Source organism: Phocoena sinus, chromosome 8 (assembly GCF_008692025.1).
Source record: "Phocoena sinus isolate mPhoSin1 chromosome 8, mPhoSin1.pri, whole genome shotgun sequence".
NCBI lineage: Eukaryota > Metazoa > Chordata > Mammalia > Artiodactyla > Phocoenidae > Phocoena > Phocoena sinus.
In genome coordinates, this window is record NC_045770.1 from 70,228,998 (window position 1) to 70,251,028 (window position 22,031).

General features: G+C 38.3%; 1 protein-coding gene across 7 annotated transcripts in view; it reads right to left on the reverse strand.

Moving 5' to 3' along the window:
• SOX6 (SRY-box transcription factor 6) overlaps window positions 1-22,031 on the reverse strand; it is a 624,715-nt gene that overhangs the window by 29,065 nt on the left and 573,619 nt on the right. For all 7 annotated transcript variants that reach the window (XM_032641113.1, XM_032641114.1, XM_032641112.1 and 4 more), the window contains one exon: window positions 15,030-15,138. In XM_032641113.1, coding sequence (XP_032497004.1) covers window positions 15,030-15,138 — 109 coding nt within the window. The remainder of the gene's footprint in view (window positions 1-15,029; window positions 15,139-22,031) is intronic.

The following is a 22,031-nucleotide window of genomic DNA, read 5'->3' on the forward strand; positions in this document are numbered from 1 at the left end:
CTTACTAATAAAAAGAGACAAATATAATATACACCATCGGGTCCTTGACAATCACACTATTTTAGACTACTTTAGTCTATCAACAGAATAGTTAATTTTCTCCTGTGGGATTTTGAAAGAGTTACATGACACATCTGAGTTAACAGAGAAAATGATCATGAGTGCATCAGAAACAAAAATGTAGAAGATGAAGGAATATTAGAAGCAGACATGAAGAATTAGGAAAGGAGGAAGTTATTAATATGACATAGGTTGGATTTTTTTCACCAAGTTTATTCCACCAAATGTATCTTAATATTGTAGAGGTCTACTTCACTATGTTGTAGGGATGGCTGACAGCTGTCTGTCTATGATTATGGAAGTTCTGCTAACTTTGCACTCCAACTTACTGCCAGAATGTGAACTTACTTTCATTATAAGAAGGCTACTTGAAATTCAAATTTGATTTCTTCTTGGAAAATAAAAGAGATGGATGATTTGGCTATCCTAGTGGTTTACTCGGCAGTAATACATTCCGTGGCTGAGCAAGAATCTTAATCGTTAGAGAACTGATGTGTTCATCTTCAGAGAAGGAGGGATACCAGCAGTGGAAGAGTATGGTTTGAGCTCTGTGTCTTTTATAGAGGATTAGCTAGATAGGTTAGCAAAGAATGACTTACTGATGGGTGTCATGATTTAAAGACGGCAAATGCAAAATATGGATGCATAGTTCTTCTGAACTAGAGGTCGGTTCAGAAGAAAAATAAGGAACCAGAGGTACAGGAACAAAAGATGAATAACCTGTGGTACTTTGATTAAAGTGTTAATTCTTCATTTGACCAGCAGGGGAAAGCCATAGGAACATTTTCATTTTAAGCTTCTTTAATCCCTACCTACCTCAAATGCCCTACTTACCTCAAGTATTGAACTTACCTATACCAAGAAATTTACTGAATAAATTAGATAGATAGATGATAGATTGATAGATAGATAGAGATAAAGATATAAACATATGTAGTGTACACATAAAGAAAAAATTCCGCTGGACAATTTGGAAACGGACATTTCACTAATTAGAGTACCAAAGTAATTATTTTAAAGAACAGTTTATGTTTTTCACTAGTCTAGACCAGAGATCAGTTTCCAGAATAGAGACACCAAGTGTACTAAGGAATTTTACCTACAATAACATTTACAAAGTGCTTTCAGGAAATACATTATCTCAATCCTCCTTACAATCCTTCGAAATGGGTAAGAGGGTAAATATATTCACTTCACTTTATAGATGAGAAAACCAAGGCTCAGAGAAGGTGAGTTACCAGCCTCTGAAATAACCGGCTGCTAGTATATTGCTAAGGAACAAAGCCAGATCTAGAACCTAGGTCTTCTGACTTTAAGTCTAGTGCATTTCTCCTACACCAAAGCTACCCCAGGCACTATTCAGTGACATGAAATAACTCTGAATCTCAAAGCCCACCATTCCTTGGCTGGAACATTGCTTTCCCCCTGTAAGGATGCCATTTCCCTGTACTGTTAAGCACATTAAAGGAGCCTATTACCAGTTATGAAGTTCATGCCACTATCTAATTGGTCCAAAGATGCAAGAGCATGCAAAGAAAGCACTAAGGAGTGAAATTACAGCAGGGACTAAAACAAAGCTAAATTAATGCATTCCTTGGTTGCAGGATTATGAGCAAGTGCTATTGTAGATAAGGCTTCTATTTTTCCCTATTGGAAACTCCATTCTCTTTAAAAGACCAACAAGAAGAACCAAAAGGGAATTCCCTAAGGTCAGCTCTGAGGAAACATAAACCTCTAATTCAATAACTCTGCTACTGCTCTGAAAAAAAGGCTTTATTATTGCAACATCCATATGGAGCCAATTGGACATTAATGACTAATCAATCCCTCCCCTTTCTATTCTACTTAAAGTGTCACAAACCATGTTTAGATTAGCCCATTTCCTGCTTAGGATTGCTCAAGATGTCTTTTGTTCTTTCAGGACCAGCCTGATGGAGGCAGCTTAAACAAACACCACGACCAGAGTGGCGCAGGAGTTATAAAGTGCCATATGTGAGTGAACAAAGGGGCTATACTAAAGCCTTTTGTGGTATTTGTTAATGTTTTTCATCTGAGCTTAAAAAGGCTTAATGACTTTGTGGTGAGCTGATGCATGTGGCTCGTGGCTTTGCAAAATGAAGGAAATTCTAACCAGTGATACACCAGGCTGTGTTTTCAAGGGTCTCCTGCTTGCAGTTTTGGTGCCCATGTTTACTTTTTTTTTTTTTTAATTCTCAAGTTATATTTGCTTTACACAGACAGCTTAACAGAGCCCTTTATCTTATTTCAACTACAAGATCCTAGGGCAACTGAGATAACTTATGTGATTCTTTATTTTAATGACCTGAAAGTAGCACAGAACATCAAATACTCTACTTATTATCTATTTGCTATTTGTATGCACAGGAGAGGGCTTACAAGCTGTTGAGTCCAGGCAAAAAGGCATTATTTAAGTTTGAACCAGAGACCACTGTGGAGGAAATAAGACAAAAATAGGTTCTGGCTCCCTAAGTTTTCAGGAGAACCGGTCTCAGATTCAAGCAGATTCCCTTGGAGAATACAGAGGCTGGTGAAAAGCTGGTAGACTAAATAATTCATGTTGCTCAGCAGTTTCTAGCTTCATCCAACTCAATATACTACCATAGACTCTACATGAAATTAAGAAGCACAAACCAAGATGAAGCAAATCTCAGATTAGTTAACAAAGATACTACTAAATCCAACCTCTCATTTCCACCCTTATCACTCATCAATTGCCTTGGCCTCATTCTCTCTGGTGGACTATTTTAAATACCAGCCTTCTAGCTGATTTTTATTTCCAATTTTGAGTCCCCAGTCTCTACTTAAATACCTCTTCCTAATTTCAACCAGGGTAATCCATCACAAATGCAATTCTGAGCAGAGCACTCCTATATTAAAGTCTTCAGTGGCTCCCTAAGGCCCAAAAGATGAAGTCCAAACTCCTTAGTATGGTATTCAAGGCTCTCCATGACCTGGCTCTCTACTATGTCTCCAGTTTCATCTCTAGCTACTCTACTTGAAATTTTTTGCTTTATAATACTGAACTACTTCTGGTTCTCTAGATACCATGTTGCTTTATACTAGGAGTCCATGCTTTCCCTTTTCCAGGAATTTCCTCCCCATCTTGCAATCAACTCATTCTTTGACTCATATCAGGGATCATCTGACCCAGACAGTCTCACCCAGTTCGTCAGGTTGGGCTAAGTATTTTAGGCTCTCACAGCACCCTGTGCCTGCCTCTATCTTACATTTACTATATTTTATCCAAATTGCCAATTGTATCTGCCCACCTTCTTCACTACACTATGTACCTTAAAAGGGCAGGAACAACGCTGTGTCTTATTCATAACTGCTTTGCTAGGGTCTGGTGCATAAGCTGGCATAAGGTAAGTACTCAAATGTCATAGCAGAGAGCATTTGACATCTTCGACAGGGAAAATTTTAGAGTGAGATTCAGATGTCTACATGTTGCATTAGAATCTGGGAATTTCTGAAATCAGATTTTGTATAAATCCCATTTATTTCTTATATTCTGTTAAGTACTTTGCCTTACTTGAACCCTCTATAAAATAAAAATGGCTTTAATGGGAAAATGTACCCACAGCTGTTTGGAAGTCAGAGATCATTGGTTCTAATCTTACTTCTTTTATTGACTTTCCACACTGTACAAATCTGAAATCCTGGCCTCCCACTTCCGGGGAAATCCTGAAAGGATGATAAGGCATGTCAGAGCTTTCTGGAAATATTAAATCTGAAAGCTATTCTAATGCTGTCGGGTTTGTGTAAATATATACAACTGAAGCATATATTCAAATAGGCATATGATGGGACCTTCCTGATAGAGTCAATATGAAATGGATAAAACATGCTCATAGAATTAGAGAATTTTAACATGAGAGGGATATTAAAGATCACCTAATCCACATCTGAGGTTAGAGAAGTTAAATTGCCAAAATCTCATAGTTAGTAAATGGCAAAATCACAATGAACTCAAATGTAACTATTCCCAAAGTTTCACACTTGCCATCAAAGTAAATTTCTAAAATGGTCAGCTGAATTGTTTCAATGGTATCCAGACTTAAGATTAAAAACTCTTAACAAAATTAATTTAGTTGGTCGTTCTTCTTCATTTCATTTGTCTCAGGGAATCTGCCTTTTACTAGAATGAGAGACGCAGATCACAGGTGCAGTAGAAACTAATTTTTTAAGGTTAGGGATATGGAAATACACAGTATTAGAAGGAGAGGGCACAAGCATTTGGGGTAATCAACTCAATTTTGTAGTATATCAAAACTTCTTTGCCCTGAGAATCTGGTGAAAGTATTTGAAAGGTATTTAATATTTGTGTGGTTTGAAAGATTGAAAAAAAAAAACTTTCACAGGTTTCTATTTCTCATTAAATTTTTCTACTTTTTAATGAAAACCAACAGGAAAAAACTACTTCAACAAAGGCAACCAACTGAATCAGCTCATCTTGGAGAAAAATGGGAGTCAGTGTGGCTCAGATGCTATGTAGACAGACAGATGTGGGTTTGAATTTTGATTTGATCTTTCCTAAGTAACCTCCGGTAAATTATTTCCCTTCTCTAAACTACAGTTTCATCTCCTTATAAAAGAGAGCTAATAATTTCTGCTTGTCTGGATCCTTGTGAGGATTAAGTGGGAACATAAATGTCCCAGCAGTGACTGGAACCCAGTACCCACTCATTGAACAGTAGCTGCCTTTGGAAATAGTAGCGGTAGTAATGGCAGTAGAAGTAGTAGAGTGTCTATTCCAGTACCAAGAACAAGCAGGTGCTTAACTCATATTTGTTCCCTTTCTAGTCTTTCCCCACACCTGGGTGATACTCCCTACACTGCACAGTCCTGTCCTTCAGCATGGTTATAAAATGAGCCCTTAGCTGGACAGTGCAATGTACTACTTAATGGAGCCTCTTTTCTGACCCAAAGCTAAAAGTATATTTCAAGAGTGTCCCTATGATATAGAACTAAAATGGATCGAATATGCATTAAGACACAATCAAAAAGACCATCTCACACCGCCCCAGTTCCCACCTGTGGGGCCTGTAACCAGACCATGCTGCTCAGTCCAAGCCAGAAAAAAAAAAGAAGAAACCATTATCTTGAGAATTTATAGATCAGCTTTTTATAAAGGACTCATTGGAATAACAAAGAATTAGGATTACTGACTGTATGATAAATATAGGACAGGGAAGTTTCAGGGACATTTGACAATTGTTTTTCCTTTCTGCTCTACCAGCAGTTCTGTGACTCTGCAGCATGGAGTAGCTGCTCTTATCATTTTTCGTTTTGTCCTCACGCAGGATCAACCTTCCTAGTGAAAAGTCAGCGTATATTGAAGAAGCATGAAGTGATTTCTCTGCCATGAAAGTAAATATACATAAGCCAGTAAGGTGCAATTTTTATTTTTAGTAAAAATTTTAAATGGCTGAATATACTGTTTATGAAATTCTTCTCTCCAGGGCTGTGACTTGGGATATTAAGTTTTTTTTTTTTTTTTTTTTGTGGTATGCGGGCCTCTCACTGCTGCAGCCTCCCCTGCTGTGGGGCACAGGCCCCGGACGCACAGGCCCAGCGGCCATAGCTCACGGGCCCAGCCACTCCGCGGCATGTGGGATCCTCCCAGACTGGGGCACGAACCCTTGTCCTCTGCATCGGCAGGCGGACTCTCAACCACTGCGCCACCAGGGAAGCCCGGGATATTAAGTTTTAGTTCAGAATTACTTGTTACAGCCTACTCCTAAATTTAACAGTTTACAGTATAATGCAAATATTGATGGGTTCTTACACAATCTCTTCCCTCTGGTACCATGACCTAATTTGGGACATCATGTCTAAGGGTAAATATCCACTGAACAAAATCATTTAAAAAAAGATCACTCTCCTCTAGTGAGAGGCAAAAGTACAAGACTGATCTGTAAGGCATCGAACAGTCACAGCAGACAAAGTGAAATCATACGTAAATGAGTATTATACCCAGGAGGAAAAGAGGTATTTTTAAAATGACTTGAATAAAAACCCTCCTAACACCTACTCAGCTCTCCCATGATGTAATATGAAAAGACAGCCATTGAATAGCCCCTCTGAAAGGACATTAAAGAGAACAGAGGAATAAAGAGACTAACAGACCACCAAGACCAACCTAACTTCTGCTTTTCCATTATTTTTAACCTCTATACATAATCTAAGTCAATCTTGAACAACTAAGGTTTAATGCCTATTTAGTTGGTGGCAAAGTCCAAATTCCTCAGCCTGACTCTCAAGGCCCTCCACAATATGGAACCCAGCTATTTTTGTAACATATTCAATTCAACAAATATTCACTGAGTATAAATATATGGAAAGCTTTGAATTGGGCTTGGTGGAGAACACAGAGTTGAGAAGTGACTCTTTCTTTCTGGAACTTGTGAATGTCCGCGTACTTTACCATTTCTGTGTCTTCTTGGATTATTCCCTCAACTGAAAGTTCTTCTCCTTCTCTTTGTTTTTCCAAACCTAGGCTTATCTCCAGCTATATTTCTATCAGACCTTCCAGAATCATGGCTGTCAACAAAGCACTGTAGGCTCCTCTTCTAAATAGCACTCTTTTCTGTTTCTCTAATGATGTACTATAACATGTAACACCTTAGGTTGTTCTGCTTTCTGTATATGCTAATATTATTATCCCAACTACATTACTAGCTCTTGAAGAATACAGTATAGTCCATCTTTTAAAAAATCCTTCTCTCTGTGCTCGTAACAGTGCTGTGTATATAAGAGATAATTGGTAAATTATAACTTGAACATGTGGGTAAAACTAAAGATTGGGGGACTCTGAGTAGGGATAGACCCCGTTGGGAAAGACCTGGCTATCAGAACTTGTGGCTCAGTCTACAGAGAACCACCTTTAAAGAGGATGAAATGACAGATAGTGTGTGTAAACAAACAGTGATAGAGTAAAATGAGACAGTGTATCTAAAAGAAGGAGATATTCAAAGGTAAGAATTTCTTAGTTAAAGAAAAAAAAAGATAGGGAAGTCAGTAACAGAAAATAGGGGAGAGCTGATCGGTTATTGAATTTTGTGAATAAGTTAGAAGCACAGTTATCAGAACTTGAAAAGAAGGAAAGGACCAACTGGGGAAAAAAAAAAGGGAAAAAAACGTTGTTCTCAAGTTCGGTCTTGACCCTAAGCAGAGAGAATTTAAAGAGCACACCAAATTGGCCTAAGACTCTTTAAATTCCACCAGCCTAAGGTTGGGCTGAATTCTATAGCCTGCAGATGGGAAGTCAAGTGGCTCCTGCTGCCAAGAGAAGAGGATTCTAGGGACAGGGAACTAGACAAGGTCCACACCTCAACAGTCACTACACAGTTAGTCCAGACATGGCAGATAGACCTCTATCAGCCAGCGTTTATTCTAATATGTTGGTTTATGTGAGGCAGACATATGTACTGCTGAGGAACCATAGACTGATTTTGCAGTCCCATTGGGAACATGTGCCGGCTGTTCTTGTCTTGAATCTGATTTTCATGGTAGATGGCGTTAAATCTTTTGTCACCCAGGTGCTACAGCAAGATGGGGGAGCACTTCTGTGTGATTCAGTAATGGCACAGACAAGCATTTCTTCCCCAGAACGGAGGATATTCAGTCAGAAAGCCAGATAATTTTGTGTGTGTGGTGACACTGTCAATGATACCTCTTTAGAGAAGGCAGCCCAATGAGAAACCAGCTCTTGGACAGGGCTAGGCTCCTCACGAAAGGGAGGCTGGGTCTTTGATTGGGCTTTTCTAGCTTAAGCAACTCTAAGAAGCAGGTTGAATTCGCTTTATGGAGTATTAGGGGATGGAGTTATACAAGAATCTTGACATTTCACTCTCTTATCCCATCAGGACAATCCATCACTTGGAAAGTTCAATGGAAATTGTTTTCTACCAACATTAAAAGTTATTTGGGAGCTTTTAAGACACAGCAAATATATGTCTTTAAGAGAAGTTTATTTGCTTGTTTAAGAGAGCTGCACTTTATATATAGTGCTGATATAAACTGGTGCACAGGATCCTCTAAAACTGTTTATATCCACAGTAAAATACATTTTTGTGATACCACAGAGTTAGTCCAGAGCCAAGGGCTTTTTGAACTCTGCTTATCTCCCAGCCTGTGTAGCTGTTACTCAGTTTTCACCATGTCTGGGGTCTCCCTGGCCACCCATCCTGGCCTCAGACCTCAGCCTGCTGGTTCCATACAGACTGCTTTGCCTATTCATTTTTCTGAGATGCCTGGAAATGCTATTTTAGGCAGCTATAGAAGGCCAGACCCATAAGCCCACAGCAAAGCTCTGGTTAGTGCTCCCTCTGGATTTCCCTGGGTCTTTTAATATGTATAATTCCCCAACTTTTATTCTTGGTATACAATCTAGTACTTGGATACCTTCTTGGACAAAGACATCTCATCTCTGATATATTTCAATAATAATTTCACTTATTTTAAAGATGGTGTGGTCCCCAATTTACACTTGTTACTTTCTAGTTGACTTAAAGGTGAATGATTTCAATTGTACAGCAGTAAGATAAGAGTTTAAAAACCAGAGATCATCTACACCAACCTACAGCTGAGAAAATTCAGGGAAAGAAACTGACTTGCTTAGGGTAGAACAACCGGAATTTAAGTTTCCTAACCCTTGAGGAAATATCTGAAGGGGTGTCACGGGCAGAAACGGTAAGCTTTATTTTGTTGGAATCCAAAAGTCAGACTAGAACCAATGAGTAGAAGTTATAAGGAAGCAAAGACAAATAACAAAGAATTAAAAATTAGAACCGGAATGAGCTTCTCAAGAAGTAGTCAGTGTTCTGTCATGAGACTATTAGAGGCATTTGAACAGAAGTGAGATAACTTCTTGTCAGGAATATAAAAAGGGATTTCTTGGATGGAACTGTAAATTTGATTACATGTCTCTCCTTTATTCCAATTCTGCGAATCTAAATGTTGTGGCGTGAAGCACTGCATTCTGGTGGGCTTGAACAAATAATGGCCTTTACATTCCAAAGTGTAAGCAGATGTAGCCTTTAAACCCCTCCCCAGATTATACTACAGCTTTCCTCTGCTGCCTTGAATGAGCCGTGTATCATCAGGTCAATCTTCCTTTTCTACCAGGAGTAAGGATCCAGGGAGGGGAAAGGAAATGTGAAACGCTTCAAAGATTTCCCAGAGTATGGATCAAAGGGTAAGCAGGATTTTTAGGAGAAGACATTCGCATTAAGTGGTGCATTTTTTAAGGAAAAGGAGGAAAAGTTGCAGTCCCTGTTATTTGTCTATAAACAGAGAGCTTAAGTTGACAATAATAAAGCTACCCTGAGATTTAAAACTTAGAAGCAATCAGAAGTTCACAAAAAAAATGAAGCTTTCAGAAGGGTTAAGGCCATCTTGGCTGGGATCCAATTCACAAATTCAGTACAAATCTATAAAACCTTTCTAAGCAAATCTGAGAACCTGAGAGCAACCCCTTCTAAAAGGGGTTATTCTTGGTGCACATATCCATTTCCATTCAAAGCAATGCAAGTTTTTAATACATGGAGGACAGCACATCATTACAGTTCCAACCCAGGGTCCAAAAGCCTGCCTAATGGTAATCACTTTCAGAGCTCATCCCTTTTAGAGCTCATATTCCACTATGCTCCACGTCAAAATGAGGTGTGAAAAAACAAAACAAAACAAAACAAAATGAGGTGTTGCCTCCCTCTGAGGCTGGGACACAATAATTGAATTTGAGAATTAAAAGAGGTGTTAGAAGAAGATTTTCTTACCCAAACTATTCTGAAAAACAGAAAAAAAGAGAAGTGTCCCTTTAGAGGCCCCAGGTGTGTGAGAGAGAAGAAACAGGATGGAGAGAATATAAAAAATAAGGCAGGCTACAACTATCGTTGCTGGGGGGAAGAGAAGAAGAAGGGGGGGGTCCATCTGTGAAAGGTAATTAGGAAATGTTACTGGAGAGATCTTCTTATTAATAAAAAGAAAAGATCATTCTCATTAATAAAAAGAAAAGATCAAAGACTTGAAAATTCGATTCAGCAAGTGGTATAAATATACTCTCAAAGATATTGGTCTCCTCTTTTATTTCTCTGAAGAAAAAACCAAGCGAAAGCTACTGTGGACAGATCACCTTTCTTGTAATAAACACACTCTATGTTTCATGAAGACCCTAATAACAATCTTGCATTTGGAGGGGACCCTAGAAATAATGGAATCCAACATACCTCTTTTAAAAAATAAAGTTAAGCCCAGGGGCATTCGTCACTTATTTGCCTCCGTTTAGCAAAGGAACTTTAATCCAAATTTCCCAATAACCAGACCAGAGCCCTTTCCACTATACCTTGCAACCCTGAAATTAGGAGGGTTGGGATAAGAATTGCACTCTTGCCTAAGGAGAACAAGGAGAGGGGAAACACCGTATGAAAAGTCCATAAAAAGTTAGATATCTGTTCGTCATTCTTAATACGTGGTGACAGACTCAATTAATTGAGTCCTCTCTTCCTTACATGCCCTACATAGGAGCTAACAACTTTTGTGCGCTCAATACATATAAAGCCAACAAATGCTCCAAAGTATAACAAGACCTTAAACATGTTTCCTAAGCCCCCAGCACCGATGAATTTGTAGTTTTATAAATATCGTGGTGAACAAGAAATGCTGTCTTGTCATATTCAAGCCAAATAACAGCTGGACTTTAAAAATAAAATTTTGAAGACATTTGCCTTTTATATTTTTAATTTCTGTTTTCCTGGCTTACGGTTTTGTCATTTGATTTTGATGAGTGGTTAATACACACGCACAGCTGCCTCTTTTGGTGACCTTTCCCTTGCTGCTTCCATGTTCAAAGCTATGAAGCAGGCCTACAAGTTGCTTACTAAGTGATATTGGCATTTTCGCAACTGGCAGCAGACATTTTCCTGGAAAGCCAGGCTTACTTTAGTCACTTCAGAAGCCACACAGGAGAATAGGGTGCAAGGAGAAGAAGGGCATAGCCCCTTAAAGCTGCCATTATGCATTATTCACAATAGCCAAGACACAGAAAACAACCTAAGTGTACATCAGCAGATGAATGGATAAAGAGACTGTTTTATATATACATATATATAAATTCATGTGATAAATGATATTATGTATTACATACAGTACATAATATGTTATATAGTTATATATACATATTTTGAATGTGATAAAAATGTTATTCATCCATAAAAGGGAAGAAGGAAACCCTGTCATTTGCAACAACATGGATGACCTTGAAGGCATTACGCTAAGTGAAGTCAGACAGAGAAAGACAAATACTATATGATCTCACACATATGTGGAATCTAGGAAGCCTGAAGTCATAGAAACAGAGAGAACAATGGTGGTTTCCAGGGACTAGACGGTGGGGGAAATGGGGAGATGTTGGTCAAAGAGTACAAACTTCCAGTTATAAAGATGAATGAATAGCTCTGGGGATCTAATATACAGCAGGGTGACTATAGTTAAAAATATTGTCTTATATACTTGAAAGTTGTTAACAGAGTAGTTTTTAAATTTTCTCATCAAAAAAAGGTAATCTGTGAGGTGCAGAGGTGTTAACTAACCTTACTGTGGTAATCATTTCCCAATATATACGTGTATCAAATCATCACATTGTACACCTTAAATCTGCACCAATGTTATTTGTCAATTATATGTCAATAAAGCTGGAAAAAGATTTTAACTGGTCCAAAGCCAGAGGAAACATGGAGATGATCACGTGTGGACTAAGAAGGGATGACATCCTGGGTGAGAGCTACAAAACTTACCTGCCAATGGAGCTTACCGAAGTAGCTTTCGCCCTGAACCTCCGTGAGGAACAAAGAAGTCTTGATCTTCTTAGTACTTTTCTCAGTGATAATTATATCTGTCTTATGTATCTATGTATGCATTACCCTTTTAATCTTCTGTCTTTCTTCACTAGACTTTAAGTTCCAAGAGGTCAGGAACATATTTGTTTTGCTTCCTTTGCTTTATCCATTGTCTAGTTCAGGGACCGGCACACAGAACAGGCACTCAAGAAATGTTTGTCTGTTTGTTTGTTTGTTTGTTTGTTTTTAGACCAAGACTGACTGAAGGAGTGAATACATTTTTTAGGTATTCTTTCACTTCATTTCCTTCTTACTCTTCCTCTTAAGGGAAATATGGAGGAGCAAAGTGGAGAAAGTATGTGTACCTGTTATCTACTCTGACTTTAATATGAACTGCAACTCCAGCAGGCTTTGCAATCAGCTTACGCTTGAACAGATGCCAGGAAATATCCTGAAGTCAGCAGAAGGCTGCTGCGCATCCCAGCAGTCCTCACAAAGGCACTGCACTTCTGTTGGTTTTAGAGCAGGTAACTTGACTCCATTCATGAACTCAGTCCCCCAGAAGCACACGAGGGCTCAATGGCAACTCTGGGCAAGCTTCTGAAGGGAGGTTTTCACACGCTCCTTAAGCTCCTGGGCCACTACAGCCCTTCTACTATTACAGTCATCAGGCATTGCTGCTATGTGTGACAGAGTAACACGAGAGCTGGTGCATGGCATGACTTGCTATATTTAGGGGAGAGGAAATGGGCCATACTGAGGAAGGTCACAAGGAGTTTGTTCAGAAAAATGAAGGCACCACTTCTGCATCTGTATATACAGGGGGTGCAGGATAGCACAGTACTTCATGGCTTGGGTTCTGGAGCCAGGCTGCCTGGGATCAACTCTCAGCTCTACCCTTACTGGCTATGTGACCTGTGGCAAGTTACTTAACTATTCTCACCCTTAGTTTTCTCATCCGTAAAATGGAAAAAAAAATACCTTCTTTACAGAGTTGTATATGATTTAAATGAGAAAGCATGTGTTAAAAGCTTAGCATATTCTCTGGCATATAAATGCTTGATAAATGTTTGCTTAAAAAAAGCGAAGTAACTAGGAAATTGGTTTGAATCCAGACAATCTGGATACTGAATGGAAGTTCCACAGATTTTTCTATACAGTATGTTTCTCTACAGTTAAGCTTTTCACTTTTTCTTTTCATAATGGTTAATAACTCTGACCATGATTTTTAACTTACCAAGCACATGATATCATCAACTAGATTATTAGCATTACTGAGAGGCAAATGACTTTATACCTATTGTACAGTTAAGAAGTAAGTGAAGGGCTTCCCTGGTGGTACAGTGGTTGAGAGTCCGCCTGCCGATGCAGGGGACACGGGTTCGTGCCCCGGTCTGGGAAGATCCCACATGCCACGGAGCGGCTGGGCCCGTGAGCCATGGCCGCTGAGCCTGCGCATCCGGAGCCTGTGCTCCGCAACGGGAGAGGCCACAACAGTGAGAGGCCCGCGTACCGCAAAAAACAAACAAACAAACAAAAAAAAAAACAAAAGCAAGAAGTAAGTGAAGAAAGCTGAATGACAGATTAAGAAAACTCTGTTAGAACAAGGATAAGGCAATAGAACTCTGTAACTCCTAGTCTACGGAAAAATTAACAGACTGAATACTCCAAAGTGATGAAAAGTATTATTTCACTGTGTCTGGTCAAAGATTTAGGTACTCTGTAGTACCATCTTCCAACAAAATTGAGATGTGCCACACCTGAATAACTAGTTCCCTAGACCACGGAACCTCAATCCTCACCAGGGGGGAAATCATGTACTTCTAAGTGCCTATAAAAATGTCAGTGTCACCGTGCTCTCAGTACACATTCTGCATGGAAGACAGTGAGTGTATTTCTGGTTTTGAGTCCTCTTTATTCCTCCTTTCCTGCTCCCCCCCTTCCTTTTCCTCTTCCCTTCCCTTCCTTCCCCACTCCCCTCACACATGCACATACCAATCAGAGTTTATTTTAACACCTTGTCCCCAGGACTATCATTAAACATTAGTCTCTCCCACTGGCACGAAAAACTCTCTGAAGTACTTCCTAATGTCTGATACTACCCATCTCTTAGTGCTCATGCCAGGGATTTCTGAACTGCCTCGGATGGCCCCAAGCTATCACTAGAAGCCATGCTCAGTTCAGATGCTGCTATGAAAAGTCTTCATGTGTTTTCAAGGGATTAGGGTCCTGGAAGGAATCCTGCCAGTAAAAGGGATAATAGTAAGATTTTTCCCCTCAAGCTAAAGGACTTTAGCTGGGACCTGAGATGGATGAAGTATTGTGTTACTCTAAAGAGAACAAATAATCTTCCCTGACTGGTGGGAGGGATTCTGACACAGGAACAGCTAACGGGAAGACCAGTCCCTGCTCTGGGATGACACAGTAAACAACCTGGCAACGCTACTACTAAAGTGCTGACTTAACTCATAGATTGTAAACAGCCTCTGGGGAGCAATCTCTGCTGTTTTGCTGCTTGTGTATTTAAAACAAACAAACAGAAAAGAAAGAGGAGCGGACAGGCATTGATGGTGCTGTGGGTAAACACGTTGAGAGTAAAGCTAGTCTTTTCCATCCTGACTTTCAAAAGACTTTATAACGGTTAGTACCCAGACACAGGCTGGGCCTTGCCCAAGCAATTATTAATTTAATGCTAGATCTGCTTCAAACTATAATTTAGTTTCCAAAACGGTTTGATTGCACCTGGGAATCACTTGATTTGGGGGTAAAAAATCCTCCTTTGTATGTCTGTCCCTTTTTTTATTTTTTTAATAAGAATGTCACGAGGTAGATGAAACACAGAATTCTGTTGTCCATTGAAATGTAGAGGGTTCTTTTATTTTAAAACTTTAAAATGGCACCTTGAAGTATTTGGATTGCTATGTGTTCAGTAACACACAATCTAGATGAATTTCAAAGTCCTCAACTATAACATATAATGAAGCCTAACATTTTTCTGATTTGCCAAGAAAATTGATCTGGTGACTCCCAAGAAAGACCATGAAGATCCTACATCTGCCTCAGGCACACCTCTAGAAACACACAGAGCAGCAGAACAGAAAAGCCACTCACCCTCTGCATCTTCTGGCCGAGTAAGATCGATGACACCTGGGCCCAGCTTTCCATCTTCACTTGACTTTCCTGTTAACTGGGGCCCCAAATTTTCAAAGCGTGTTCTTTCCTAGAGGAAAGAATAATCAGAGACTTATACTAGCTTCCAAAGCAGCCACTTTTTCCTTCCAGTTTCTATCTTTCTTAATGGACAAAACTTGGATTTACAAACATCATTTCTGACCAACTTGAGCTCAGAAAACTTTTCAGGAAGATTCCACTAAAGCCTGTTTATGGCACTGACAGTGTTGACAGCACCTAAACCATAGTACCTATAAGGAAAGGAAATCTGTGGCAGGTAACCTGCCAGGGCTGTACTGCACATCTCTCTGTTGGATTTGCTCCAGTATTCTAAAAGGAATGCAAATGAAAGGTGTGAGCCGAAACTGCAAAATTTGAAAGAGCAGTTTCCATTAAAATATACTGTTATTCAATGGGAGAGGAATTTTCCTTTTTAGAGATCATAGTTTGCATTGGTACTCCTGGAAAAATACGAATCAGAATTTTAGGCAAGAAGATTTCAGAAATAAATATTTCAAAGCAGGCAGACTAGATGATGGCTTTGATACTATTATTTTGCTGAGGAGTTCGAACTGTAACTTCCTGGTAAGTGAAAAGGAGAACATTACTCCTAGTCAGGGCTTGAGTCAGGAAAGTTAAACACTCTTGCCATTATAGTAGGGAAACACAAAGATGTTTTAATTGTTATCCTGTTCTTCTAGGATCAGGAGTCTGAAACATCACAGTGAACTCTCCTCCTGTAGCTCTCTGGATCAGTAGCAGAGGGCTCATTGATCGTAATTAACATGGTGTTCCTGTCTGCAGAAACACAGCACGTGTCCCCTTCTCTCCTCCTTGCTGCTCTCCAGACTCAAACTTGGCTTTGTGTTGTGCTTATGAATGAATGAAACCTTGTTGTTCATTACTATGAAACAATATTAAATGTCATGTCAGCTTGAATTTACAGACATGAAATAGCAGCTTCCAGCTCCGGGAATGGTTTCTGCATGTTATACTTAATGCATTATGCAGCAGTAGAGGACTGATTGCTGTTCAGTCTATTGTTCAATGACCTAGTTCTGTACTAGGCATGTTCGGCATTAGACGGAAACGCTCTGAGTGTTCTCTTCTGTAAGATGTTTAGAAACTTGGAAATATTCTTAAAGAGCAAACATACAATTACTTGATAGAGGCTGTGTCTCATTTGTACAGTCTCACTACATTTGTGCTTTCTAATATGATTATTTTTGAATATCATTATATTTCTATAATTAATTCCCATCAGTCAAATTGTGCAGGAAGTCTTCCAGTTCCCCTTCATCATGGAATATGTTGAAATCTGTGTTGGAAGAAAACACAGTATAAACCTTGCTTTAATCTAGCAACATTTCTATGAAAGACTGCAACAAAATTATAATCATGAATTTCCCCAACTGGGTAATACTAACTAGTTACAATAGCAGTATGTGGGGAAACCTCTGAAACACCACACTTATAAAAAACAGAGTGAAAATAAAAAGCAAATTAGGTATGGTTCCCCAATATCTTCTTATGTGACACTGCCGCTACACAAGAACAAATTAACCCAGATGCAGGCCACAACAAAGAGCAACCACAAGCCAGACGAGAGTTTCACACAGTGTAGGGGGGAGGACAGCTGTTTTTAATCAGCCAATTTCTATTTTTGAGTAGCACTTTTGGTTGTCATGATGTAAAGAAAAAGAATTAAAGTGAAAATAAGCAGTACCAGGGAAAGCAAAATATTCAACCTCTGTTTTATCACATTGTTTCGCATTTCAAATATTTGCATGTGAATGCTTTCCCTATGTTAAATGCAGAAGGAGTTTTGATGTGACACCTGCAATCTTCTTGGAAGAACAACCTTTATCTGTATTTTCATGGGGGGAAAAACAACTTTCTCTGAAAATCAACAGACTGTGCTACCTATCAATATGCATATTTCAAGTATCTTTCTAGTCATTCATTCTCTTTGATTTTACCGGAAAATATTCTCAGTAAAAAAAAATAAATAAAGTTCCTGAAAGAATATCAATATTTTGACAAGGAAGGAGAAGAGGGAAAATTACATGCCATGGTTTGTAAAATCCTAAGACAACAAAGCTTACATGATGATAATATCTTTTCTTTTATAAAAAGTGAAGTGCACTCACAATTCAGTAGTATCAGCTTGTTTTTAATCATAACAAAAAACATTCAGAACATTCAACAACATATTCACAGTGTCTTTGAAGTCATACATTTTTCTGACTTCATTGAAAAAAAAATTATTCTGCAGAGATACTTTCCTTATAAAATATCAATATTTTGACAGAGTAGAAGTCGAGGAAGAATATCCCATGAAACACTTGTTAAATAGGCAGAAAATAAATCGATGATAAAAATTGTTTTGGGCAGTGGGCTGCATTTTATATTTGGTAATATTAAGCACTTGTGTTTGAGATTAAAGAAGGACCCTGCAAAGCCATGCCCTTTCATATAAATTTCTACCTAGTCTCCCAGAAGATTTCCTTCTTTTCTTCAAAGAATAGCTCAGAATATTTATTTGCCAGCCACATAACCATAAGATAAGAGGGTTCTGATGTCTACAAGTTAGCTCTGGGCAGCTGAGCTAAGCAAAGATTTTACCAGTGAGGTTGAACATGAGCCTAGTAAATACAGAATGTGGACAGAGGCACAGAGAGAATTTCAAGGATACTTTAGTTCCAAGAGGCCCTCAACTTCTGGCCATTAAGTGCCAATGGGTATGCCCCAATAAGGAAAACATAGACAGTGGGTGGCAAGCTCTTAACTACAAGTTTTCCATGCACTTGAACTAGCTCTCGCTCGCAAGTAGATATTTTGGAGATATAAACAAAACACCTCAATGCTAATTTTAATCTCAACCCCTGCAGGCAGGAGAACTTCCCAGTCTTCATAATGACAGTGAAATGTGCGTTTTACATGCAGTGATGTGATCAGACACTTACTTATGCACTGTCAGTCACAAACATGCAGGCAACATAAAAGTTATTGAAAAAAATTAAAGTCAGCTCTGCTGTGTTGTAGGACTGTTGGCTCTCTAAGTGCTTTGAAATTATGATGTATGAGGTAGATGTTGCATATTAAATAAAGATATTTAAATGATAAAGCCCCCTTTAGTGAGAGCTGATGAATGTTAAATGTTACAAGCCACAAGACGGTAGCATTCATCATCTTCACATATTATCAGAGTCAATGACGGGGCAGCCTCACTGATGACAGATAGACTGCTGCATTATTATCCCTTATTTCCAGTGTCACTGAACAAACCATTCAACTCCTCAGGCATTATTTTTAACTTTGCATTAAATTAGTAACTTTTCCCTCCCTACCATGGCAAGATTGATCATTTCTGTCTTTGCACGGGTGGAGAGAGAGAATGAATTTGGGATAACTGAAGAAACAGAGGTTTATTTTCATCTAGTAAAAAAAATCAACTCCCTCTCACTGGCAACAAATGTAAAATTGTGATATGGGGAAAGAACAGCAATGAAACAGTAAGCACATAATAATGGCTTTTCTTTGCACTTAGATAAAAGCTGAATTTTTGATGTGCACAGTATATTTTAATAAAATTTTATATACTATGTTTTATACACTTACTGGCTATTCCATAATAATGTGTGTGCTAACAGTAAAATTGCTCTTAAATTTATGTGTGTTATTTATATGTTCCCACGTAACAATGCTTTTTGTTGTAAAAAATATTCTGTTTATTAATGTAATTTTACAACCACTGCATCCAAGATCCGTGGTAAATTAATGACATTTTTATTATTTTATAGTGTCATTAAATTTTTACTGATCACTCCATCAAACAGAGGCAGTAAAGGCCACAATGTAAACTGGGACACTTAGAGCAGGCAGCAGGAAGACATTCCATATAGTCTGAAGAAAACTGCTAGCAATAAATGATATTTATACCATCTTTAAGCATGTGAGAATACTTGGATAAGTTTGGCAAAACTGTTTCAGTAGTAGAGTGGATTGTGTACTTAAATAACAGTTTGCTTGCCAGTGAGACAAGCCTTTTTCAAACCATATGTGAGATGACTGATTACAGCCATCTCCTGAAAAACAACATGTGAAAGGTAACAATGCACTGGGCACCCTCCCTCTGGATTTCCAAGACTGACCAACCTATACCACACCTCAAATGATTTCAACATGGTCCTCTTTTCCACAAACTGAAGTGGAAAATTGTACATGCTGAGAGAGGCTTTTTGTTTGTTGCCTTACAAACAAATATATTTCATTTGACAGGCAGACATGGCTGGAAAATTATGTGATGCATTTTATTCCAGTGGTCTAAATGAGAGGTACTTTACCAATCTGTATTCAAAGGTCTTTTCCAAAGAAAGTCTGAATATGAGGTCATCCATAGCAACCACAGAACACACACCTAAGAGGCCATTACTTATATTTCAGTTAAAATGGGTAAAACAAATCTCATGTTACTTTCACATGTAAGTTCCATTTTAATCAGTATACTCTACACTAGCTCTCAAATATTCTGTTCATAGAATATTAGTATATATATTTTATACAAATATTTTATAATATTTTCTACAAATACATACATATTATATATATCCTACTTCTATTTGCTATACAGAAGATAGAAAATAGAAAATTCTACGCTCATTTAATCACAAATTTAGAACCACCTACCTCCTACATGGGGATTTTGGTATGAATATTTTTTGAGTAAATAAGAATTTTGCTGTTATGTCCTAAAATACTTATTTAAATACTAAAGAACATTGAAAACCATTCAAATCTGTAATAATAAGGAATTTTGCAGGGAAGATTAATACTACAGTGCTTCTGTGTATTCCTGAAGCAGTTTTCTAAGAGAAATAACAAATATATGCATTATGAATAGAAATTCTCTAAGGCCACCACAATATTCTGGGATACTACCTACCCTTAAAGTTTCCGCTATGTCTGAGTTGTTGAATACTACCCAAAAGAAGGTTTGCCTTTTCATCCCGGCTCCAAGCTTTAGTGTCTTTCCAATCCTGGAAAACTCTTTCTCAAAAGTAAAGACTTCCCTGCAAAAGCAGCTTTCGCCTTACACAACTCCCCTTCCCATCCTCTGTTTACATCAATACCAACTGGTCGGTACTATTTGTCTCAGTGCTTTCCTTGCCCCTCTGTGCCCACTTAATCTTCCAGGCTTGCTGATTTTTCTTCTGCAGAGCCTCTTGCACTGGTCCTTTCCCTCCATGCCCTCCCTCATCACCGATCCCAGCACAGGCCCTCACACCTGCACTCCTACATTACTGCCACACCTCCTCTCTGGTCTGTCTGAAACTTGACACTGACCCCCGCATCTGCTCTCACTCCTCACAGGGTTCCACTTCATGGCTCTGATTTAAAACCTTCCATGGTTTCCTATTTTCTATTGCATTTTACCCAAACTCCTCTACTTGGAGGAGTTTCAAGGTCCTTTATACACTATTCCCCACACGTCTTTTGAAACTCAATTTCCTACAACTCTCCCATCATACATCCTCTGCTCAGGTATAATAATACCATGATAAGGCCTGCTTCCTCTTCCCCATGCCCACTAGAATGATGCTTCCTTCTCTCTTCTTCCTTGCCAAGTTCTATTCATATTGAAAAGTCCAAGTTGTCCATTACCTCTATAACCTCTCTGATCTACTTTCTGATATGCAAAAATTCCTAAATTTCCTTATATAATTAGTCCCTAGTTACATACTATTATTAAAGAATTGAGCTTTGCTTCATGTGCACCTCCAACTCTTCCCTAACAACATCAAAAGATTTTTCAAGCCAGGGATTGTGTCTTGCACCTTTTTTATATATCTTACGTAGCATTTACTGTTAGTGTCCATAAATATTTTCAGGTTTTTACAAGCCCACATAATTGATTAATCCACGTAAATCAAAACACCCTGTACAAGTGTGTCCAAAAGGAACAAGAACTACCAATTTTATAATATTTCAAGTTTGTGAAAAAGATTTTAGACTCAACACTCCACACTGTATCGATGATGTCTCTTTGGGCAATAATCATCAAAGCAAGGAAATCTGGAAAAATACCATAAATATTTTGCAAAAGAGGGAAGTGAGCCATTTTAGAAGAACACAATAGAATAATACAATTTAATTATATAACAATATGAAAAAGAGGTTTTTGAGTCTGACTTGGAATTTCTGCAGCTTAACACCTGCATCTTTGCAAAACACAGGCAAAAGAGGACAATACCCACCACAAATGCTTGGCTTAAAAAGCAGTACACATTTAAAAATAAAAAGTTTTTTGCTTGTCTGTTTGTTTATTTTTAAACAGGACAATGCTAAGTATAATGTTGAGAGAGAGTCTATACCTTACTCTGAAAGACTTGCTCTAATTCCTGGCTCTGGACGTATCTTGCCATGATGTGATTCTCAAGAAATACTACTGAAGCACATGTTATTTACTTTCTATTGACTTAACAAGCTATCACTTTATTAGTCTTTATTTTACATCCTTTATTATAAATTTAGTAATTTAATGAAGGATCGAAAATGTAAGCTTTACACTGGAAAGTAACCACAAGTACTTTTAAAAAGGTGATTCTTTTTATGGAAGGAGTTACTTTGGAGGCACTGGGATTTACTTTCATAATGATATTTTGATGGTCCCAGAGTCAGTCATCACAATAAAAAAGACTCTGGCTGTGAGAAATGAGGTAATGAACCTCATTGTTAAATACCATTTTGTCAGCTAAAGCTATTAATTTGTCTACCTTTTAATATGCTCTTAACACCAAAACTGTGCTAGGACTCATGAATCATTTAAGTCCTAAGTTTTCCAACTGTGTTTGCTTCTGTAGCACAAATACATGTATTGGAGTAGAAGTAGGAAAGGGTGTCATTTACTGATCATATACTACGTGCAAGGCTCTTTCCAAT